The sequence below is a fragment of the Harpegnathos saltator genome, unplaced genomic scaffold (genome assembly GCF_003227715.2).
Source record: "Harpegnathos saltator strain DR-91 unplaced genomic scaffold, Hsal_v8.6 scaffold8, whole genome shotgun sequence".
NCBI lineage: Eukaryota > Metazoa > Arthropoda > Insecta > Hymenoptera > Formicidae > Harpegnathos > Harpegnathos saltator.
In genome coordinates this window covers 1636052-1659768 of record NW_020230648.1, presented here as the reverse complement: position 1 = coordinate 1659768, position 23717 = coordinate 1636052, and the positions used below count along the sequence as shown (strand labels likewise).

The window sequence follows — 23717 nt, the reverse complement described above, 5'->3', positions numbered from 1 at the left end:
TGCGAAGACGCGGTTCGATCATGCGATTCCGCTTGATAACACGGTCTTTAGAAAGCGTCCTCCCGCGGGAGATCGTAAAATGGCGACGCGAGCGAGCGAGAGGAGAGGAGCGAGCGCCGAATTCGCTATTACGCTCGCTGCAAATTCCCAAGTAACTCGCGAAAGAAAGGGAAAAGGGGAGGCAGAACGGCGCCGCGAGCTCTTCGCGGCGTCCTCATCTCTATTATAGGAACGAGACAATGGAACGAGGTGCAATTTTTCACGAGAGCGGATACGCTTTTCTCGGGGCTCGAGAGCGCGTAGTCGCGCGCCCACACCTCGAAGAGCGAGGGCCGTTTGCGAACAATCACCAGCGAGCACAAGCCGCCGTTTTACCTTTCCTCATTGTCACTCGCAAGTACAACCCTTATCCGTTAATTAAAACGCTCCATTGGGCGACTCGATGGAAAGTCGTAGTCGTCAGCGACGAGCCGTTTTCCCACGTCGGCCAGCCGTATCGCCGGAAATGATTTCGCGGCTCGTGCAAAAATCCACGAGCGCGAGCGCGCCAACTAGCTGCCGAGCGCGAGCAACCAGTTTGCGGTTAATTAATGCCGCAAGACCGGTAGCCCACCGCTTGGAAAGTCCGGTCCGAGGTGCGTTTGCGCCTCCTCGCGCTACGGCCGCCGCGATCACCTCGCCCGCGCGTTATCGCCTCGTCCAGGTAAAATTGATTGGCCGCGTGCGATTCCTGTCTGTTTTCGCCGACGTTTCCGAAATCCGCGGCGCGCCGAGCGAAGGAGGCGCGATCGCCGATGCGACGAGGCACGCGTTATACAGAGAATTCGATTTCGCGCGGCGCGGCGCAGCAGGACGTGATTTCGATACGAGACGTGGAGAGTGGAGATCGCCCGCAACATTATTGCGAATTTCACAAGACACGGCAACGATCGCTGAGAGGAAGATCTTCGCAGCTATGCGGTTTCGGCACGAGGCGCGGATCGCCTCTCGCTAACGCGAAAAACCGCCTCATCCTCGTGATCGGTTGATGATCGAAACCGTGAATTTCACGAGATTTCAGGCGGAATCGCCGCGACGACGAAAGAAGTACGCGCGCGCGCGCGAGAGAAAATCGCTCGCTTGAATTTGAGGTCGCGGCGAACGGAGTTGCCGATTTTTGCGAACGAAATTCGCTGAGAAATTTCCGTCCGTGTCCGTCGAGCAAACGCACCGCTCCGAGCACTTGCTCCGCTCATTGTCACGTCGATTCGGCCGATCTCGCCGCGGCGCGGAATTCTATTTCGCGACGCACGCACGCACACGCACGGGCGTGGCGCGTCGCGTCGCGTCGCGTCGCGCGAGACGGCGGAGGCTTTCCTCGCGCGTTACGCAACGCGACCAGGCCGCGCAGTTTGTCGTCTCCCGCGTAACTAATACGCGGTTACGCTACAATTCGCGCTCGTATTTACACTCGTTGATACATCACGCGTGCCGACGTCGCGCGCGAAAGGCAGACGAAAGCCCAAGGCCGACAAGGCAAACTCGGCGCACGGCACGTGCCACGCCACGCTGCTCGTCGCGCGGCCGAGCCCGCGACTTTCCGCTGTGATCTCGCCAGATTCTCTCGCGACATGTTCTCTCTCTATCTCTCTCTCTCTCTCTCTTTCTCTTTCTTCCTCGCCCTGATTCCTCTCTCTCCCTTGGTGTTTAAGCGTTTAATAAATAATTGCTCCTCGCCTCAGCGACCGTTACTTTCGACACTGAGCGTCTCTCGCGAGCACGAACGGTCAAATGCTCTCCGCGGACCGGTAAAACGCAGCGTGAGAGGATCGCCGGATCGCCGGAAACGTAGAACCGGAATCTCAGTTTGACCTCTGGGTCGCGGCGACGGAGCACTCGCTCACTGCGCCTCGATGATAACAACTGATGCACCGTCGCCGATGAGGATTACGTTGCACTTCGACTGGGCGATAGTCCGGGGGTGGCGAAGTCGCGATTTTTCCGTCGAGCCGAGCACGCCGGGCGAAAAACGTTCGAAGCGCGAGCGTAAATATCAGACTGAGAGGAGAGACGCGCAGCACCGGCCCGCGAGACTACGACGCTGCGTTCGGCCTTAATTAGGCGGCTCCCACACCGAAGCCGCGCGCGTCGCGACGCCCGCCGGACGAAGCAGCGCGCCGCGCGACGAAGCTGCGTTCGCGATTTCTTCGCGATTTCATTGAGATCGTAGCGCCGATCGTGTTCCCGTCTTGACGGAAAAAGCTTGACGGGAAACGGCAAGGACAAGGTTCCCGCTTTAACGCGTTTCTTCCGTCGACTTCCGCGTCGACTTCCGTTGATTGCGCAACAGCGAAACTGCCGTTTAAATCGCTAAAGACATGGCGAATAAGTGCGACTTGAGACGCGTATGGCTGGCCTCTCGGCTCCTTTCGTCGACTCGTTATTGAGCGTAAAATCGATTTTTCAAGCGCGGCTGATTATCTATTCGTCACACGTGGATTAATGAGACAGCGTGACATCATAGAGCCAATCACCACCAGTGACCACCGCGGCGTTCGACGCGTTGAAAATGTGACAGTGAAACTTTTACCACAAGCTACAAATTAATTATCGCTACAGCCGGTGTTCATCAGACAGACATCTTATACTCGCAGTCCTCTCGAGTTCATCTCCAGCTGAAATCGTGCAGCTAAAATGAAACGGTCCCTACGGTATCTCAAGATAAACTTGAAACAATGAAAATAACCCCGAATGCAAGACTCGGCTATGAATGCCGCCATATAGTGCAATAACGCCGACCAAATGTCTCGCTTCACCATTACACTCGCAATAACGCTGAACAATTGTGTTTTAGTGCAGTCAGTGCGGTCGATTGGTCCGTGTCTCGATGAGCTGCGGAATATGCGCTTTTTTTTCCATCCCGCCGGTCGGTTGAATTAATTCGATCAGCGAGCAACCTTGACGCGCGGTGACAGACGTCTCGCGCAGGAGCGATTGGGAATTTATCGGTTTCGCGAGTCCTCCACTGGCTGCCGACTGCGATTAATCGTTCCCCGAAATAGCGGCTTTCCCGTCGATATCGTAAGCGCCGCTGCTGCCGGTCGACGACCCGCCTCTCGGTGCGCTACGTGCTATTCCGTAACCGATGTATTTCGAGCAAATTTCCAGCTAAATCTCGATCCGCCGCGCTCGCACGCGCGAGCACGCGCCTCGATCTCCCTTACGACATCGCGGAAAACCACGCCGGCAATAATAACGCAATCGCAATGCGCGCTCGCGCAGCCGCATTTTTTCGCGGAGCTGCGTTTCGCATTCCGCGCTCGTTCGCTCGCTCGCCCGAGCGAACCCGAGCGGAGGAAAAGACAAACACGTCGCGTCTCGCTGACCGAAAACTAGTTTCCACCGAGCTCAGTTCTTTTATCGGAGGAACCGCAAAAATCCGACGCTGTTTATCTTTACCGGCAATTTATCGTTCGGCAATTAGCGACCGGCCAGCAGCGACGGCGGACATTTATCGCATCGGACTTCATTATCTCGAAAGTGTGTTATTTTTAGCGCAAGCGAGCGAGCAGGCAAAGGTACATGAAACGCGACGTGAAGAAACGTTAACGATTACAGGCGCGCGCGCGCGCGCGCACGGGAAAAGAGCGTGGAAAGTTTCTGGCGAGTAGCTACCGCGGAAGAGAGACGATCTTGCGCGAGATGCGCGCGGCGCGGCGTTGTGAGCGCCGCTTAAGCCGCGCGAATTCCTCGCTCGGAAGGTAGGTATCCCGCTGGAGAAAAGAACCCGCCGCGGGGCCCGCATCCTCCCGCAGGCCCGAGCTTAATTCGTTTCGGGGCCCGGCAGGTCGTGCGGCCACCTCTCACCTGCCGCCGCTAATACGACAGGCCGGGGAATCTCAGAAACGATGCATCTGTCATCCGTCGGGTCTCACGCGTCCCCCCCCCTCGCTTCTTCCCCGAGCGAAACTCAGGTAGGAAAATGCAGCGCGGGGCAGCGACCGGGAGCGGAAAATTGCCTGTGATCTTCGAGCGCGCTTCGAAGCAATTGCTTCGACGAGATATCCTTGATGGACAAAGTTGCTCATGTCGAAGGAAGAGGAGCGCGCCGGGATTTGACCGGTTTTGATTTTTTCGAGGACGAAACGCGGCAATTCCGCGAGATATGTCCCGTGTAATGTTCGAGGAAAAGACGTTGGAAGACGACTTATCCTTTTTCAACTATCGGTTCGTCGATTTGTCACATCGAGCTATCAAATTATCTTTCCGTCGTGATTGCCAAATGAGACTAAAACGCGGAAAAATATGGGCGATTTTCTGCCGACAACTTTATGCTAATTAGAAGTAAATCCGCGCGCGCCCAAGCTGGCCTACTTTCAAAAGCAGCCAAGTCACCGACGAAACGCTCGACATCGTTACGACCGTTATTACTGTGCTATCTGATTTCATAAAGTATAATTTCATCAAACTTCTACACGACGCTAAGCGATCGGTGAAGGACACGTATCCACTTGCTAAAACTGGACGAATCGAGCCGCGTAGACGATAACGCGTAAAAATAACGCGTGTCTGTAAGAAAGTGAACGAGGCATAAAACGGCAGCGGTACCGAGTTTCTTAAGCTTCTCAAGGATATCGGCGGACATGTGCGTATCAAATAGCATAAGAGCCGCTTTCGAGACTATTTATGCAACCTTATCGCTACGCATATGAAATACCATTAGCATGAATAAAGAAACGAAATTTCACGCCGGCTACGCAGTGCGCTCTATCGTACGCGCCGAGTCCATATCTCGCTTCTTTCTGTCGCTAATTCCAACGTCTGGCGCTCGTCAGAAAAAAAGGCCAAGCCCTTTTATAGCGATGCGAAACAGTTTATAAATACCTTCGCGTGCGCATATATCCTTGAACGAATATATTTAACTTGTCTCGAATCATTTAACCCATATTCGCGTCGGCGTCGATAAATAAATTAAGAAATTCGCGGAAGGACACCGAGATCAATCGATGTTCTACGTCGCTTTCTGAGTCACTAGGGTGACCTGTTGTTACTAACGGGAAGATCCTGACCGCTAGAAAATGTCAAACGTCAACAACGTGGCAAAGCGAACCATCGCACACGACGATCCTTTCCGTTCCGTTCAACAAATGAGAGTATCGAGGTCGATCGACAAGTCCGGTTCAATTTTTCGTCCTCTTTAACGGCGCAACCGGCCAGCATCAAGTAATTATCACAAGATACTAAAATTATGACAAGCGTACAAAACCAAGTCGAATTTACCAAGTGATTGCTTAGACAAAGTAACAGAAATCCGTCATCCGCAATGAAGATGCCACCAGAATTGACGAAAATAATGACCAAGGATGATAAATATTATAACATGATGAATATATTACTGATTAATAAGTAATTCTCTACCGTTAAATTCGACAAGGTCAATAATCTTCACTGAAAAATCGAACCGAACTTCCTGAGACAATGTTTCATTATTTCCACATACCTCGTTTACACCTTCGCGAGGGGAAGGCACTTTGGCGGAGAGTTCCCTCAGAAGGTTCTCGGTGCTCCTCGCGACAACCGCGGGGCCTCCGTCCTTCCAAAGATTGTCACGAGCGCCACGTGCGGGACTGGAAGAGACGCTCTCCTCGCCGCTCTTCTTCTCCTTCGCGCGCTGCTCGTGCTTCGAGAGCAGCTCGCGCTGCTTTTGGAAGAACTCCGGCTCGCTGAAACACTTCTCGAGGCTGACGGCGCGCTGGAGAGTCGTCGGCGAGCTCGGGGTGGAGCGCGAGAACTCCAGCTCGTCCCGCAGCAGGTTCTCCGTGCTCTTGTTGCATATTCGCGGGGGATCCTGGTCGCGGAACGCCCGCCGCTGGCCCTTCGACAGCTCGCACATTGTGCTAACGAGAATCACCGAGATGGAGTGCTCCTCGTCGACGGCAAGCCTCGCGAGGGGTGTACAGTCTCATAGTGCGAACATTCTTCGGACGAACCTGGAAAGAACGATTCGATTATACATAACCGCGATGAAAAGGACCTTAAGTCTAAAGTATAAAAGCACATTTTAATAAAACGACGAATAAAATTTTATCGCTTTATAATCCCTAATATTCATTTTACTGATTACAAAGTAATACAAGATATATGTGTCTATTATCGCGACTAATAAAAGCGGGAGAATTTGTTCCCCAGCGGGCGAATTCTCATCGAGCAAGACGGATGCGTTCTACAATTCACACGGAATATTAGCCTGTATATAACCTAAACCACAAGTTGGACGTAAGGGGAACCCAAGCTACATATGAATTTCGACACAGACCACGTCTCACAATCGCCAGATTCGATTTCGCACGGTGTAAGGTAGCCGCCGACACTTTAGTTAGACTCGTTCGTCGTTCGCGCGACACAAATCCAAATCGAGCGTTCGCTGCTGCGGTTCGGCGTGAAATTAACCGCGATATCGCGAGTCACTCATCGGCGAGACACTTCGAGAATAGGGAGCGCGATGATTATATCTAATTTCCATCAGGCGATCGCGTCGACGAGAGACATCGTGCCGCTTCTGTGATAGAGGCTTCCGTCTCCCCGCCGCGGCCATCTTGAACGATGACGTCAGAAGTAAAAGAATTCAGACTAAAAATCGATCGAGCCAATTTCTACCCAAGTAACACAGAACGTCTTGAGGTCATTCTAGGTAGGTACGATCAGGGTGTCCAAGAACATTTCTCGGGACACATTTTGTGTGTGATCTGTGTGTTATCTGGATAAAATGCCCCGAAAAGTTCCCTCTTGCCGATCGACAAATACGCGAGAAATTAACATCAAGATCACGAGAAATGGCAGAATTAAAAAGCAGATAGATGTCACGTCTTAATCTTGTGGTAATTTGACAAGTTACCATTTTATGGGTATATCTTCAATTCAAGGTATTTCGCGAAGAATTCCATTGCGCATTTAATCCATAGGAATTTTTAACCGTATAAATTTCCTTGCTTCCGACATGGATCGACCATGGAGAGTGGTCGAGTGATCGCCGAGTGAAATTCGGCATGAGGCGCGCTCTCGAGAATCACCCGAAAATATCGAAGGCATATACCTGCTCAGGCCGCGGCTGTCCTTCCGATCCTTTCGCACAGACAAAGAGAGGCGAGTCACTACGCGACGTGCATCCAGGCACCACCATTGAGAATATCCTGCGAGAGACGCGCCCAACCACCCCGTGCGTCATGCGGAAGGACTCTACTGTCCTGGACGCCCAGACGACCAACCCTCCGAGCGAGACCCTTTCCCCCTCCTTTCCGCCCGCGATCGTTACGCTCGCAAGCCGAGCACGCACACGTACAACGTGTACAGGGGGTGGGATGCAGGGGGAGAAGTAGCATAGGGTGTCTTCGCACTTCGGTGTGGAGACATTTTTTTAGCAGCGAGACGCTGTATTATATGTCTCGGCGTCTCGGATGTGCCGAGAATTTTTCTAGCGTGATATGAACGACAGGTTACCTGAATTTGTTCGAATCTCGACAAACCCGCGACGATTCAGTTTCCGGGGAAGTAATATGACACATGTTCGAGACGGAGAGCGAGTTGGGAACTTCGAGGTTATTCCGAACTTCGCGGGAGGAAGAGAAAAAGGAGACTCACCAGGTTGGTCGTGAATCACGGCGGGAGGAGGCGAAATAAAGGCACGCCGCGACTCTCGTCGAGAGAAAAATTCCTCAACGCGCCTCGCGGTTCTATTAATCAGCCTGAGGTCATCTTTCCTTTTCGACTTCGATCTCGTTCGGCGACATGTCTGACTTGCACAAATACGCACATCCCCTCGCCCCACATACCACATACTTGGTGAGAAATCGCAGCCATAATGGACTGATACTGTTTCGATTGCCGTTAATTTTCAAACCTTACCTACTCGACATATCTCGCTATTCCGAACTTCAATGACTTCTTCTTCGAATCTTTCCTGGTTGGCGCAAGATGTTCTGGTATCATCCGGACCACCTCCCTCCCCGATCCAGAATATTCTTGGACGTAGCCCGGATATCCTAAATGCATTCGGGACGATCTTAGGACGTGTGATTGTGTTATCTGCTCTCGTGGCGTTATGTTGAAAAAGGAAAGTCCAGTATGAAACGCTTACGTCAGTGGGACATCTCTGCCGATTTGCTCTATTCACCTCCATTGTTGCTTGCATAAAGAGCCGTTGGAGGCTGTCGGGGGTTGCGTTTCGACGTTCACTGCCGGTAGCGAAAACTTGCAACACTAACACGAACCACAGAATTTCGGTGCGCGCAAAGTGAGTATCGGAACGCAGCCGCGAGTGACGATGACGAGTCGTCAAAGTGGACTACCAACACCATCTCGCGCCGCGATTGTGAAACTAAATCGAATTGAAAGAACGTTCGATTCCGTGGTGGATCGCGATAATACCGGTTGAGTCTGTACGTTCACTGCCCCCATATTGCCACAGACCTTTTCCTCTTCTGTCCCTTCGGTCCCGGGACCTGTGGTAAACGTTGAAAAATATGATGCAAGCCGGCTTTTGGAATTTAGTTAGCAGCACCATCAGAGTAAGTCGGAAGAACAGTTATTCGACGAGGAACGATAATCGCCGCGATTGTCGTGTCCGTTGGCGAGGTCGCGTGCGAGTAATCCATCATTCAGTGATCTCTTTCGTAACATTGTTGAGACGTATCAACTTGTACGGTTTTCTTCGTGTACAGTGTAGAGAAACACCGCAGTTACCGTTCATTTTAATCGCCAGAATCATTCTTTGTATTCCGAAAATTTGTCGGAGACTCTTCAGGTTGTGTCATGGCTCAAAGATAGCTCCATAAATTGGTTATGTCATTGCTTCGTATGTGTTAGTTAACACTGTGTCCATGATACTTCTATCTGAAGATAGAAGGTGGACTTGTCCTTCAAAAGCTGATCGATAATTCGTTGTATTTTACAAATGTGATCAATGATGTACATCGGAGAATATTATTAATTTATTGTTCTCTTCTGTTTTCAGCCAACATGCATAAAGCGTGTCCTTCCTGGTATGACGGCTACCCAGCAACGCAGGTATGCCAGCACATTGGATGCAGACTTGGTAGTGATCGGATCTGGTCCTGGTGGCTATGTAGCTGCAATCAAAGGAGCGCAGTTGGGTATGAAAACAGTCTGTGTGGAGAAAAATCCTACTCTAGGCGGCACATGTCTTAATGTTGGATGTATTCCATCAAAGTCACTTTTAAATAATTCACATTACTATCACATGGCGCACAGTGGTGATCTGCAGAACCGTGGTGTTGTTGGTAAGCAATTAAACCAGATACTTTATTTATGCAAAAATGTACAGTACTAAGTATCTGGGACACTTTGCAGTATCTAATGTTCAGCTCGACCTCGCCAAGTTGATGGAGCAAAAAACAAACGTAGTTAAAGCCTTGACTGGTGGAATAGCTGGTCTCTTTAAGAAAAATAAGGTAGAGTGGGTAAAGGGTCACGGCAAAATTACCGGCAAGAATCAAGTGACCGCCTTAAAGTCCGATGGATCAGTGGAATCGACCATCAATACCAAAAACATTCTGATCGCAACCGGTAGCGAAGTCACTCCTTTCCCCGGCATCGAGATCGACGAGATGCAAGTTGTATCGTCAACAGGTGCTCTGTCACTGAGCGAAGTCCCCAAGAGGCTCATTGTCATTGGAGCTGGTGTCATCGGCTTGGAATTGGGCTCGGTCTGGCAAAGGTTTGCCTCACGATTCGATCACTCCCCAATCCGCAGCGAATCGTTGACGTGCTTTCAATAATCTTCACTTTTCACTCAGGCTCGGCTCCGACGTGACAGCGGTGGAGTTCATGCCAACGATCGGCGGCATGGGCATCGACGGGGAAGTCAGCAAAACCATGCAGAAGATCCTCGCCAAACAGGGTCTGAAGTTCAAGCTGGGCACGAAGGTCACAAGCGCTTCCAAACAGGGAAACGAGATCGTGGTGTCCGTCGAGGACGCGAAAGACCCCAGCAAGAAGGAGGACATTGTGTGCGATGTATTGCTGGTGTGCGTCGGCAGAAGACCCTTCACGAACAACTTGGGTCTGGAGGATATGGGCATCGAGAGGGACGAGAAAGGTAGAATACCTGTCAACAATCGGTTCCAGACAGTAGTACCTAGGTGAATACTCTGAATCACATCCGTCATTAATCGTCTATTTCTTCCACTGTGCTCTGTCACTTGTAGCTCGATACAATGATCCCTGAATGACTATTTTCGTCGTATTTTTATTTACAGTATTTATGCCATCGGGGACTGCATTCACGGTCCAATGTTAGCTCATAAGGCCGAAGATGAGGGCATAATTACCGTGGAGGGTATTGCTGGAGGTAACTTCCATTCACATGTTAATTTCTTCTGGTGAATATTAAGGCTTAGGCGTGTCAAGACAGACTTTTGCTGTTCTCTCTTTCTCTCTTTCTTCTGCTTTCATTTCCCTCGTTTTGACTGATTTTAACCGCTTGTTGTCACTTTAATTCGCGACGCAGGAGCGGTTCATATAGACTACAACTGCGTGCCCAGTGTGATATACACGCACCCTGAGGTGGGTTGGGTCGGCAAGACGGAGGAAGATCTAAAAAAGGAGGGAATCGACTTCAAGGTCGGCAAATTTCCGTTCATGGCGAACTCCCGGGCGAAGACGAATCTAGAAACGGACGGTTTCGCCAAGGTGCTCGCCGACAGCAACACGGATAAAATTCTGGGAGTTCACATGATCGGACCGGCTGCCGGCGAGCTCATCAACGAGGCGGTTCTCGCGATGGAATATGGTGCCAGCGCGGAAGACGTCGCGCGTGTATGCCACGCGCATCCGGTACGTATTTTGGTCACTTACGCATTAGCGTTGATATAACAAGTGATATAATTAACGCCAATTGTGTTACGTTAATGTCAATTGTGTTATGCTTATATAAAATACACACTTTCTCCTTCTTCTTCAGACATGCGCCGAGGCACTTAGGGAAGCACATTTGTCAGCCTACGCTGGAAAACCCATCAACTTTTAGAGTTTCCAGGCAGGACCGGCAAATCGTTACACTCGTTAATCCGTATTCTCATCACGCGTCTAGGTTTAATGCGGCCGCTGCTGAATGCTTACGGAGAACATCATCACGCAGCCGAGCATATTGTACACATTCTCTGCGTTAAATGCGACGAAAAAACGCGGCACTGATCGACCTTGTCGTAGTCTCGATCTAGTCTACGTATCAACGTCGCACGTACGGCTCGAACTTAACGTATGTTGCGCGTCCTCGTTTCGTCGCGGCGGAACAAGTTTCGATTATTTACAGTTGTAAATAAAAATTGTAAGCCACATTACATAAAACTAACAACTCGTCTTACATTAAATTGACCTCTACCGAATGAAATTGCTGCATTTATTGCGAATAAAAAGAAAGTTCCACGTTACGATCGATTCCTTCTAAATCTTCATTCACAGCCCGTTGAATTTTCATAATCTTGAAGCTGATTCTTCGATTTTATATATAGACGTCTTCTCTCGTAATCTATGTATCTTCATAATTTTATTTGATTGATTTGAGAATAATTCGAAGAGGAAACCAAGTAAAAATGTGTGAGTGCAATCCTGTTTCATTAAAATTCCTTCTAAAAGTCAACTATCGAAAGCTATCGATAACTATCGATGGAATAGAATATCGATAGTTCTACACCTCGAAACCATGACCAATAGGGGGACCGTTGTTGTGAAAGAAAGAAGGAGTAACCAACGAAGTGACAGAGTCGTGGTTGCACGAGAGACACGAGCCGTCGAATAATTTGCGCAACAACAACAACAATCAACGGGCAATCGCGCGCAATTTATATCGTTCGGTGCGTCCCACGTTTTACGGCATGCAATCTCGTCTCGACGGGTAAATATGAGATTCCCGCTCCTATTCGCCTCGAAAAACAAAGGCGTCTAACCTCGACGCGCGTCCTGTCGAAGACGAAACGAAGCTTCCTGTCGCTCGGCTAACCTCAAACATGGGCTACAACAAGAAGGTGTCGTACTTCTACAACCCGGACGTGGGTAACTTCCACTACGGCCCGGGTCACCCGATGAAGCCCCACCGATTGTCCGTGATTCACAGCCTCGTGCTCAACTATGGCCTGCACAAGAAGATGCAGATCTACCGTCCGTACCGCGCCAGCACCCATGACATGTGTCGCTTTCACTCTGAAGAGTACGTAGAGTTCCTGCAGCGGGTGACGCCGCAGAATCTGCAGGGCTATACTAAGTACCTCAGCCACTTCAACGTGGGGGACGACTGTCCGGTGTTCGAGGGTCTGTTCGACTTCTGCTCCATGTACACCGGCGCGTCCCTGGAAGGCGCCACCAAGCTGAACAACAACTGCTGCGACATCGCCATCAACTGGAGCGGCGGTCTGCATCACGCCAAGAAGTTCGAGGCGTCCGGTTTCTGCTACATCAACGACATCGTGATCGCCATCCTGGAGTTGCTTAAATACCACGCCCGTGTGCTGTACATCGACATAGACGTGCACCACGGCGACGGTGTGCAGGAGGCATTCTACCTCACCGACCGGGTGATGACTGTGTCCTTTCACAAGTACGGCAACTTCTTCTTCCCCGGGACCGGCGACATGTACGAGATCGGCGCCGAGAGCGGTAGATATTACTCTGTGAACGTACCGTTGAAGGAAGGCATTGACGACCCGTCGTACGTCCAGGTCTTCAAGCCCGTCATCTCGCACGTCATGGAGTTCTTTCAGCCGACGGCGATCGTGCTGCAGTGCGGTGCCGACTCCCTCGCCAACGACCGGCTCGGCTGTTTCAGCCTCAGCACCAAGGGCCATGGCGACTGCGTCAAGTTCGTCAGAGACTTGAACGTGCCGTTGCTGACCGTCGGCGGTGGCGGTTACACTCTGCGCAACGTTGCTCGTTGCTGGACCTACGAGACCTCGCTGCTCGTCGATGAGCAGATCAGCAACGAGCTGCCGTACACGGAGTACTTGGAGTACTTCGCGCCGGACTTCACCCTGCACCCGGAGGTCGTTACCAGGCAGGACAACGCCAATTCTAAGCAGTACCTCGAGGCGATCACGCGGCATGTGTGCGACAATCTCAAGATGATCCAACACTCGCCCAGTGTGCAGATGCAGGACGTACCGTGCGACGCGCTGCCGCCCGAGGAGGAGCGCCAGCCGGAGCCGGACCCGGACTCTCGGCAGAACGTACAGGACACGGACAAGATCGTCGAGCCAGCGAACGAGTACTACGCCGGCGACAAGGATCAGGACAAGATGGACACGAACGATACGTGATGACGGGAATCTGAGCACTACTGTCGGCTCTTCAGAGACCGCAACCACCGTTGGACGCGATCTTTCCCGAGCGGCTTAGGTTTTACGTTAATCATCCGACTAACAGTCTCGGGAGCGAGCAGCTTCCGAGCAGTTTCTCGCATCCGTGTATCAGATAAGACGATGCTGTCTGATCGACGACCGTTATTTCACGCGATCAGCCGTTAAACGCAACACACACCTGTAAATATAAGATGTACATACAAGCGGATCCGGTTTCTAGCGATAATAAAGCATACACTTTTTTACTCGCACCGTGTGTGACTTCGGGTTTAGTTTAGGTGACTTCTACCTGACGAGGCTAAGAAGCCTCCGTTTCATCTGATCAACAACGCATCGATTGCTACGATAATGTTCCTCGATCGCCCCAAGACTCGACTCGAGAGTCTGAATCGTCAAAGGCAAAAAAAGAAAAGCACACAATTCATCACTCATATATTTAACTCGTTTCATGGAATCCCTATTGACTCTATGTTCTCTACGGAAATTCAGATTATTTCAGTAATATATCGCAACAACCATCGTGAAGCCCCTTGACAGTCAACATGGTTGGACGATTGTTCGATATAGCGCGATAGAACTTGACTCGATCCGAGTCAACGAGATCTGAGATATCCAGTTAGGCAAGTTTATTTGTTTCACATCAGACAGCGTGTCCGTTTGTTGTCTACACGATAGTACAACAATGAGGACGATGAAGACGATAGTATATTATAGCGGTAATAGAGTACAATTATAGTAATTAGCGATAACGACAATATCTGTATCTCTGTTTCGGGGCTATCTCGCTATATCACAGAGAACTTAATCTTCGCGCGACGTAAATTTCCTTGCTCCTCTCCTTATCGGCGTACAAAGTATGAAACGCAAAATGATCCTCCTCCCCTTCTCCTTCTTCCTCTCTTTTCAAGGGCGAGGGGGCGAGCGGTCCTCTCCATTCGATAAGAGCGGCTAAAATACGACTAATTGCAATAAATTAGATATCTTAAATTATAAGGCGCTTCGTTCTGTACACTCTCTTTTTTGCGAACTTTACAAAAAAGTTTCTCGAAAAATAATACACGTACAAAAATACTCACGGTACGAGGAACGCAAACACTCGATTCTTTGCAAAACGTGCAATGTGAATATGCTACGATGCAGAGGCGGTGGTATATGTGTGTATGTGTGTGTGTGTGTGTGTGTGTACGTATGTGTATATATATATATATTCTGTGTATGTGTCACTGCTCAAAAACGCACAGCTATTCTCGTTCTGCGTGAAAACTATTCGCGTAACCTGTTGCCTTGTTATTTCCACCTCCTTTGTTGTCTGTGGTTCTCGTGAAACACGGAAAAAGCCTGCTCTCCCGAAATTCATCAATGATTCCACTGCACGTGTGTACCGCTACGAAGCGTGCGCGCGATGCATGTATCTATATACGTATGTATTTTATGTATGTATGTATATAAGTTTTTTTCAGTCTCATAGTAACAGCAATTCCATTTGGTGTTTAGTCTTCCGTCGAGTTCGGTCTCTCTTACTCTTCCTGTATACACTCCAGCAGCCATAGATTTTCAAGATTCAAAATTATATATATACAGCGCGTATACAAGGCAGTACGATTAGTAAATAGTAGGCAGTGCGGATTCAGCGATCCCCGAGAAATCTCCGGACGTTTTCTCTGCTGCGTACACTTCCTCCCCCTTCCTTCCTTCCTTCCTTCTCTCTCTGCCGTTTTTCCTTTCTCATCTTATTGAATTTAGTTGACTAGATGTTGTTGTTCTTCCTTCGCTCTTCGCCTCTCGCGACTCCAGGAGGCGTTCAGAGAATATATTATACGTAGGACGTGCCTGACACTAGGCTCGGATATGCTCGGACGATGTCATCAGTTACGTCTCGAAGTGCTTGTAGATGCTGGTCACGTACGTCATGACTTGTTGCCAATCAGGTCGCTCGAGCTGACACATCTCGCCTATATTCTGCGGAGAGAAATATTTTGTTTCTCACGCACGTCGATTGCTCGCGCAGTAGACTCTTAAGTAAGTCATAGGTATTCCTTAGTATTAGTTCAACCGACGACTGCATTAATTCTGACATTATGTCGAAGTTGCTTGAAGTATCATAAGGTCTACTGTTGCTCTGTACTTTGCAATACGAAAGGGACTATTCCCTCGTAAATACGACCGCTCATTTCTGTTCGTTGCACAAAAGCCCAACTGACGGTCAAATTGCTAAAGATAAGGCAAAAGAAATATAATCTGAAATGCGTGTGTCTTTTACCTCGTTCCATCGGCTTCCTATTGGCCGTGCAATCAATTCCTCAAATGCAATTTATTGTATCCTATACATAATCTGATAAGACATCATGGTGTTGGTCACCGGTGACCACTCAACGTGCGGATAAAACGCAATTACACCCAAGGGGATTCCACCCCAGAACTTTACGAATAAAGTGTCGAAAATAATATTCAGAAATGACGATGTCGATGGGAGCAGTGGAGTTTGACTTACCAGAGTTGTCGGTATGCCGACGCTCTCGGCAGCGGAGAAGGCTATTGAGAAGTTCCGTCGCTTTTCGACCGGCGTCAAAGTATCGTACGGCACCTTGCGCGGCAGATAGGAGTGCAAGATCGCGCACAGCGCTAAGCCGTCGTTCCACGAGCTGCTGAAGTTTGTTATGTCGATGTTCCGGTAACCTATCGTCTTGTTCTGACACCATTTGAGCAAGGCGTTGCGCTTGGAGCCCCCGTTCTTCACTAAGCCGCACAGCGGGTCCTTGCGTTCCGAGAGGTCGGTCACGCTGTTTCGACGGACAAAGTCGATCGCCTTGGCGTTCAGCGCGGCCGAGTCCAACAGCTCGCCCGGGCTCAGGACCACCGGCGTTGCTTTCGTCTCTGTCATGTGAGCCATTATGTGTGTGTGTGTGTGTATGTGAGTTATCGTGCAATTGCAAAATTTGCTTCGCTTCTAAATCGTGCAAATTACCTGATGCCGATTTCCTCGCAATTGTGGACTGCGTTTTGTTGTTGTTCGTCGAGTTCGCCGTGCAGATTAGATTATTGATCTGCTGCTGATCTCTGAGCGGCGCCTTCAGGGTCATGATATCATTGGTTCCGATCGAATTTAAGGATGACGTAGAGCTGCTACGGCTTCCAGGTCCTAAAGGATGAAAGGAAGGTTAGGCTCTTCATCGTGGAATTTTCACGTGTCAATAATTGTTTCCACGCTTCCAAGATCCAAGGCCTTCAATCAGCCACGGAGAGACTATACTTTACAAACTCGAGATTCTATGGGACAGTCTTACTTACCAGCTTTGGCTTGCTTCGTAGCGTTCTCGATGCTCTCGATGAGACACTTCACAGAAAGCCTCGAGTCCTGCCGCGAAATGTTCGCCTTCCTGCGAGCGGCCATTTCCTGCTGCACGCTCGTCAGCACGGACTGCTGGGTCTCCGTGGGTGTGCTAGCCGGTCTCGGCGGCGGTTGTTGTATGACGGTTTTCTGGTTAGCTGAAAGTCGTCCGTTTATTCGTACACTTGCAGAATAAATCCCCACGGTGAAGTCCCAACGTAACAGAGAAGCGACAAGCCGTACTTCGTACGTAGAATAAAGCACAGTTAATTGATCGCTAGAGAAGAAGTACTCGAGCCATGATTGTTTGAAGATATGGTGTTCCCAATTTACGACAGAGAGCCATACACGCTCTTTCTCTCTCTCTCTCTCTCTCTCTCTCTCTCTTTCATACAGACTCATTCAGATGGGGGTGCGCGGTGATCGATGAGGGAGACACAAAGCCAGAGTACATATTTATATACATATGTATAAATATCGTGAGAGATACCAAGTCGACAAGTCGAGAAACAAACAGAGTAAGCCGGGCGACAATTATGACCAGGGGACAACATGGGCGACACGATAATGTAGATGATGCTAGCGACGCGCAGGGCACACGCGGTGCCTCGCACTGTTTACCGGGACGGACAAGGTGGCTGGGACGCTTTGAGCGATGTACTTGAAGCGGTCGCGGTTCCCACAACACGCTAAGATGTGCGAGCGACTTACGGCCGCAAGATATGGCTACATGTGAGCGCCGTCCCGGCGTCGTCCTCAATTCCACATCCTCCACGATTGTCTCATACTTTTCTCTCAAGGATGACGTGCGTCCGAACGCCGAGTCTTGATCCTTGTCGAACGATCTCGAGGGATCCACGAGACTTCGCGCTGCCTTGGTCTCTTCAACTGTCATATCGTCGGGTTTATTTCCAGGAAAATTCGTCTTCCCGACGTCAGCATCGCCGCTGGGATAATCGCGCTCGCTCGCCCCGCTCCGTAGACTATCTCGCAGGAACTTTATGCGGTCCGCTCGATTCGTCTCGCCCAAATTCGAATACTTAAACTTCTGTCGCCGCTCTTGACTCGTCCAAGATGACCTGTCCTGCTTCTCCTCGTTCTGTCTCGTCGAAGGAGCATCTAGACGATCATAAGGAGTCCTTCTTACGTCATTGAGTTCGGTATTTACGCTTCTCTTGAGCATCGGTGCTTTGTTTTCGCACTCGATACTTTTATCAGACGAGTGGGATTTCTCCGAATCTTCTGGTGTACCGAGAATCTTCTTATCGTTGAGTATCATCGTTGCATCAGGCGCAGGTTTGTTTTCAATCTCGCAATCATCGATCACCACATGCTTGGCTGTCCACAGCTGATGGTCTTGCGGCGTTTTGCCCTTCGCTGCCTCGTTAGCAAGATCCTGAGGCGTTTCCGATGTAGGAACAAGTCTACGACTCGTATGTTTCATCTCGCTCGTTTCATCTTGTTCTTCGCTATTTTGTATGTTGTCGCGGTCATGAAGCTGATCTGGCAATCTGCTCGTACGACTTGTAGCCAAAGACGCAACGGACACCTTGGGTCTGGGAATTGTTTCGTCCAATAGAGAGTCGACAATCTCGCAACTCGGTTTCGAGTCGCGCTTCTTCAAGAACAGCCTCTGCTTTCGCTCGGCCGTCTCATTCCCTCGCGACTTCAGCTCTGCGAGCGCCGTGTCCGAGTTAGCCCTTGGACATTTCGGGTCTTCGCATTGCCTCGACACACTGTTCAACGTGGTTTCATCAAACGTTCGAGTTTCCACTGGTCCTACCGCAGTTGCGGCACTCGAGGACGCGCGATCCGTCTCTAGGTGAACCAGGGTAGGCGAATCCGTGCTGATCTGCGGGTTGCTGTAGCTCCTCTGCAATAGTTTCCCCATCTCCGGGTCGACTTCAAACTTCAGGTCGTTCATCGAGCACTCCACGCCGGAGAAGATGTAATTCTTCGGGACGAAGAAACGGCTGTTCGAAATGTTGATACCGTACGATTCCCCGTCGGAGCTCTGAATACCGCGAATACTCCTCAGCAACGAGTTCTTGGCCATCGTTTTCTTGTCCGACGTGTTCGCGACGGTGATATAGAGTTTCGGGTAGTCGTCCGCCATTATCGGAGACTGATCGCTCGGAGTGTATGTCAATTTATCAGATCTCGAGCAGGATTTGGAAGATTCGTTCTTCGGGATCTTCCGTGGTTTTGAACTCCCGCTCGCCAAGTGAACGTCCGTGCTCTTCGGAACGCACTCGGTGCTCCGCCGACTGTCGACGTGAAAATTGGGATAGATTTCGATCTCCTCGCCGGAAATCAGTTTGTCCTCCAGCTTGATAGCGCCCTTGAGCGTCGGCACGTCGTCCGCCGATGAGAAATCTCCGTTTTGAACCGGAGGTACGGTCACGACGTCCGAAGACTTGGTTGGGTGTAGATCTTGGCTGCTTGTCGGTGTCGTCGTTGTAGTAGTGGTCGCTCTGACCAAATCATGCAGCAACGCATGCTTTCTCGGATCGTAACGCCTTTTTATTATCGTTCGACCACGCTTTAGTATAGTGCTCGCCTTAGTTTTCCGCTTACTTCCGCTAAAGGTATCGAGTGGTACCTTGCAGCAACTCAGTGCAGTGCTATCTAGTACGCAATTCGATCGGAGAAAATATCAAGAATTACGAAATTAATAGAGTTTCGACAATTACGCTAATGGAAAATATACCAATAGAAAGAAGACAGAGAGTAATTTTTCACAAATCTCTCTCTCACACAGACACACACATACACACACACACACATACACTCTTGCGCGCTCTCTTTCACTCCCGCTTGCTTTCGTTACGAAATATTCCTCTTTCCTGTGCATTCAAGAAGAATATCGTATGTTAGTATATTATATGCAACATTGCGTGCTGTTTTCCAGCGACATTCGCGCAGCAGCTTCTCTATAGATCTTCGTGATCGCAAAAGGACTTTGTTCTTTGTCACCACAATATACTATCACATAACAATCACTACTTCAAAGCAGTGATTGCCATTCGTTTACCTTTGTTCAGCTTATCAAGCTGCGCCTCAAGTGCCCTCAGCTTGTCCCTCTGCGCCTTGTTTTCCATGACCACGCGCTCCAGCTCGCTCTGCGCCTCGGTCTTGAAGTCGTTGGCCACTCGCACAGTCATCAGGAGATCGGTCTGGAACTGCTCCCATTCCGTGATCTCGTCGCGCCTCAGCTTGCGTTCATCGGCTAACGCGCGCTCCAGATCGTATTGGCGCGTCTGCGCCTCGCTCAGCGCGGTTTTCAGCTCCCTCTTGTCCTCCAAATGCCGTTGACACTGCGCCTGCAACTCCGCCAGGGAGTCTCGAACAAGTTGGAGCTCCGTGCTCACGGATAGCCGCTCGTCCTTCAGCTGATTCAGTCTGTACTCCAAGTCGTCTATCGCGGACTTTGCGTTGTTTCGCGCTACCTGGGATTTCACATTCGCGTGTGAGATATAAAGGAGAGCGCAAATTTCAAGGTTTCATTGAAGCCTCTCGGTGCACAGGTAAGACGCATACGGTACCTTATACTCTTCCTGAAGCTGCGAGTACTGGTCTCTCAGCCGATCGTGGTCACAGTGCGAGCGCGCCAGCTGTTCTTGCAGTGCCGCCGCCTGCGTTTCCAGCGTGTCCTTTTCTCGCCTGGCCGCGTCCAGCAATTCGTCCGCCTCGCTCTTGTTTTCCAGTTGCCTCGACTGTTCCAGCTCCTCAATCTTCGCTCGCGCATTTTCCAGCAGGGTCGCCAGCCTGCTGATCTCTATACCGCGGTTCGCGCCCTCCTGCCTGGCCTCGGCCAGCTCCAAGTCCAGCTGCTTCCGTTCAATGTTCACCGTGTCCACCGTTGACTCCAGTGCCTCCACGCATTTCTTCAGACGTTCGGTCTCTGCGGCGCTCGTGTCAGCGGTCACCCTCAGACTTTTCAGTTCGCTGGTCAGCTCCTCTTGCTTCTGAAGCAGAGCTTCTCGTTCCTCCTGTGCACTCTGCAGACATGGAAACAGTTAGAGATCGCGACTGTCACTTGTACTTTTCTTACACATAGATTCACATGCACTCTCTCACTTTCAAAAGGTCCACTAGCTTTTGTTCCCTTTCTGTGTTGTAACCCTTGGACGCCTCCTGAGGTTGCTCCTCTCTTAAGAGCAGTTCTCGCAAAGTATCAACTTTGGATCGGGAATTTTCCAGTTTCTCCGTCTGACGACACAATGACTCCAGTAGGACACTCTTCTCCTCAGTTAGTTTTTCATTCTCGGCTTGCAGCTCCGTCAATTGTGCCTGTGTGAGTGACATTAATTTGTTAGAGACTGTATATATATATCGCGATGCAATCTTGATGATATACACTTGTGCACTCAGGAGAATAAAAAACAACCAACCTGTAAATCACTCAACTCCTGAATAGTTGCCTGCAACTCTTCGTTTGTGGAATAATGCGTCTCTTCCATTTGTAAAATTCTGTCCTGCAAGCATGCAACCGAAACCTCTGACACAGAGCTGGAGGAATGCTTGTCCCAGTCTGGGGTGGTGCACTGAGCACCATCCTGAGGTGTGTTGGTGCTGTTTGCAGATCCATCATCCTGAGGGATTGCGATGGAGGCTGGTGCGGAATTGTGCAGCCTGGAGGCGTCTAACAGCAGCTGCTGCTTCTCCGAGTCTGACAGTGGAGAATGTGCCACGTCTCGTAGACGAGCACGAAGAGTTTCATTCTCTTCTGTAAGACGTTCAAGCTCCAGGCTGTGCTGCTCCTACGAATCCAAACAACAAACACAATGCGAACCATCAATCTACAAACCACCACAAAAGCACATAATTAAATCTCCCTGCACATCGAAGAAACACAGAGAGACGTAGCATTAAATTTAAAACGGCATACATATTCCGACATATCTAAGCAAAAGTATATATGAGCGTCATTGCAACAGTGTCAGTATCTAATGATGCTCATAGTAGAAGCATGCATCCAACAATTCTCAAACATGTCGGTTCGCATCACAATCCCAAAAGCTCACGATTCCCGCGCGACAAGAGGAGCAGCGAGACAGCGCAACGACAGCGGCGAAACTTCCGTACGAGAAATTGCTCCAAAAAAGCGTCGGGCGCAAACATGACAGCGGGGCGCGTGACGTCACAGGCGCGCGACGATGCAGGACGATTAACGTGCGCGTTCGTTCACGGGGGTAGCCGAAAGTCCGCCGAATCACGAAAAAACGACGCCACAGGATGCCAACATCCCGCCGCAACTGTCCTTCTCACGGGGAGGAGGAGAGATCAGGGGGAGGGAGGTCCGGCGGCCGGACGGAGCGAGGTTAGAATTTACGAACTACCGACGGACGACGGACAGCCGAAAAGAGCCCGCTGCCATTCACACGACAGACGTGCCGACACGGCGTCGGCGTCGGGTAAGGACGAAGGCGCGAGAGACCGCGATTCCCCGGTCACGACGGTCAGCCCCGGTGCGGAATTTACCGTGAGTGACGAGAAGCAACGCTTTTTCATATCGGATCCGCTCTCGGTTTCCCCGGCTCTTTTCCTACATAAATATCCCCGCGCGCTCTACGCCCTCTGGCTCCGTTTTCGCGCACGCGAAACGCCGTTTGCATCGCCCGCCGTCCTTCTCCCACTCCTTCTCCCTCGTTCTCCCTGCCTCCCTCTAACGCCCCTAACGGTCTCGTCAGTTACGTTTCTAGGCGCCGGGGAGTCGGCGCAATTGCACTATGCAGCGGTCCCGACGCCGACGGTCGTCCCGAAAGATCATGTTCCTTCCTGTATGCTGGTGCCGGAGCTGCGCGATCGGGGACGAAGGCGACGCAGCCATTGGACGAGGAGGTTACGCGAGGTATACGATTTCGTCACGCGTTCGTAGAAACCGCCGAAATATTACGGCGATTCCCGCCGCCGCCGCGCCGGTTTGCAATTATGCGGCATACAGTCGAGAGACGGAAGGGGATCGTCGCGACGCGCTCCTTCTTTTCGATGAGTTCCGCCACGGCATCGCTGACCAATAGGAGGATACGTTTTTTTTTTTTTTTTTCCAGTAACCGCGGGATAGAATTTCTCCCATTGGCCGGAGCGGATATGCGTTCTGAGGCTGAATCGAGATGAAAGTGTCGCAACTCTTTCCTCACACTGACTGTACGCCTCGTCGGCTGCGTGGAATTAAAAATGGACGACTCGGCCGCGCGCGCATCAAGGTAAACGCATCCGAAATAGCGCGATCTAAAGTTGGCCTCGGCCGCGCGCGAAACGAGGAGAAGGACGAAGGCGACACACTTTTCATCGCAAATATCAAATTGTGTTTATTAATATCAGCCGGCCTTTATATCGGCCTCTATATACGAGGAGGGACGGGAGTAGCTAGCTCGTCGGGGCGAAACTTCAGCCGTTTATCGTCCAACGATTTAAGTAACGGTGATATCGGACGATAACTTGAGAGCGAGATTATTATTGTGTGATTCGACATTCCTCCGATGTGTGCAAACAATCCGGAGAACCCGGGCTGTACCCCCCTCCTCCCCCCCCGATCGGCACGGTAATATCATCAGTATGTAATATTTATGAATCTCGAAATAACGATTTAATACAACGGTGAAGTTAGCTATCACGTTCCCGCCGTATCGAAATGTTGTCTCTTCATCGAAAATGTAACCAATTGGAAAACTACGAAATAAATTGTGGAGAGACATATTCAGATGTCGCATGAGTTACAATCCGATGAAAGAGACGACCTTCTCGCGAGCTAATCCCAGAAAAGCCAAACGAATAACGAAGCAACATTTTTTTTAGCTAATTTCAAACGGGGTGTAGTTTTTCGAAACAGCTGAGCAACTGAATAATATACGTCGGCCAAAAATCGACGAATCTTCGACGAACCTGCAGCCCATTCTGGACGCGTAACGCATAACGCCGAGTAAGCCCTTTTATAATCCCAAGTACCGTTTCTCTTACGCGACCGTCACACGTACAGCGTTGTCTCGATTTGATTGAATTAAAAAGGATTTAAAATAAAAGGATAATTAAAAGGATTA

At 50.3% G+C, this 23717-nt stretch overlaps 4 protein-coding genes and 1 long non-coding RNA gene across 14 annotated transcripts in view; 3 read left to right on the top strand and 2 right to left on the bottom strand.

Moving 5' to 3' along the window:
• LOC105181966 (uncharacterized) overlaps positions 1–8268 on the bottom strand; it is a 32176-nt gene extending 23908 nt beyond the window's left edge. Inside the window, exons 1-3 of one of the 5 annotated variants that reach the window (XM_025306776.1) lie at positions 8114–8268; positions 7882–8018; positions 5480–5969 (exon numbers count right to left, since the gene is read on the bottom strand). In XM_025306776.1, coding sequence (XP_025162561.1) covers positions 5480–5872 — 393 coding nt within the window. In that variant the 5' untranslated portion in view covers positions 5873–5969; positions 7882–8018; positions 8114–8268. Of the gene's footprint in view, positions 1–5479; positions 5970–6295; positions 6556–7072; positions 7231–7617; positions 7840–7881; positions 8019–8113 lie in introns of those variants that run through there. The other 4 variants (XM_025306777.1, XM_025306779.1, XM_025306775.1 and 1 more) reach the window with 4 other exon arrangements.
• Positions 8269–8390: 122 nt separating this feature from the next.
• Positions 8391–11426, top strand: LOC105181675 (dihydrolipoyl dehydrogenase, mitochondrial). The gene is made up of 7 exons (XM_011138592.3): positions 8391–8543; positions 8990–9275; positions 9346–9712; positions 9792–10136; positions 10254–10345; positions 10505–10830; positions 10958–11426. Exons 1-7 carry the CDS (start codon positions 8499–8501, stop codon positions 11021–11023), a joined length of 1527 nt encoding a protein of 508 aa, XP_011136894.1. The 5' UTR covers positions 8391–8498; the 3' UTR covers positions 11024–11426.
• A 296-nt stretch (positions 11427–11722) lies between these two features.
• Positions 11723–14021, top strand: HDAC3 (histone deacetylase 3). The gene has a single exon (XM_011138582.3). The coding sequence runs from the start codon at positions 12003–12005 to the stop codon at positions 13302–13304; it is 1302 nt and encodes a 433-aa protein (XP_011136884.1). The 5' UTR covers positions 11723–12002; the 3' UTR covers positions 13305–14021.
• Positions 13958–23717, bottom strand: part of LOC105181671 (cytospin-A) — a 45915-nt gene continuing 36155 nt past the window's right edge. For 3 of the 5 annotated variants that reach the window (XM_011138584.3, XM_019840663.2, XM_019840664.2), the window contains exons 5-13: positions 21069–21437; positions 20755–20967; positions 20220–20675; positions 19709–20123; positions 17386–19302; positions 16635–16832; positions 16312–16485; positions 15838–16220; positions 13958–15305 (exon numbers count right to left, since the gene is read on the bottom strand). In XM_011138584.3, the coding sequence (XP_011136886.1) occupies positions 15216–15305; positions 15838–16220; positions 16312–16485; positions 16635–16832; positions 17386–19302; positions 19709–20123; positions 20220–20675; positions 20755–20967; positions 21069–21437 (4215 nt within the window). In that variant the 3' untranslated portion in view covers positions 13958–15215. Of the gene's footprint in view, positions 15306–15837; positions 16221–16311; positions 16486–16634; positions 16833–17385; positions 19303–19708; positions 20124–20219; positions 20676–20754; positions 20968–21068; positions 21438–21762; positions 21985–22158; positions 22257–23717 lie in introns of those variants that run through there. The other 2 variants (XM_011138587.3, XM_011138586.3) reach the window with 2 other exon arrangements.
• On the top strand, positions 22027–23670 carry LOC105181672 (uncharacterized). 2 transcript variants are annotated; one of them, XR_003114186.1, is made up of 4 exons: positions 22027–22159; positions 22380–22528; positions 22728–22883; positions 23476–23670. It is a non-coding gene; the product is annotated as an uncharacterized LOC105181672 (long non-coding RNA). The 2 variants fall into 2 exon arrangements; XR_849645.3 differs by lacking the exon at positions 22027–22159 and having other exon boundaries at positions 22348–22528; positions 23476–23669.

Bases quoted from the DNA above. Each gene is read 5' to 3' on its own strand.
- HDAC3 (XM_011138582.3), top strand. From the start codon at position 12,003: ATGGGCTACAACAAGAAGGTGTCGTACTTCTACAACCCGGACGTGGGT.
- LOC105181675 (XM_011138592.3), top strand. From the start codon at position 8,499: ATGATGCAAGCCGGCTTTTGGAATTTAGTTAGCAGCACCATCAGA. The intron at 10,346-10,504 runs GTAACTTCCATT...TTCGCGACGCAG, and splicing joins CGTGGAGGGTATTGCTGGAG to GAGCGGTTCATATAGACTAC. The intron at 10,831-10,957 runs GTACGTATTTTG...CTTCTTCTTCAG, and splicing joins GTGTATGCCACGCGCATCCG to ACATGCGCCGAGGCACTTAG.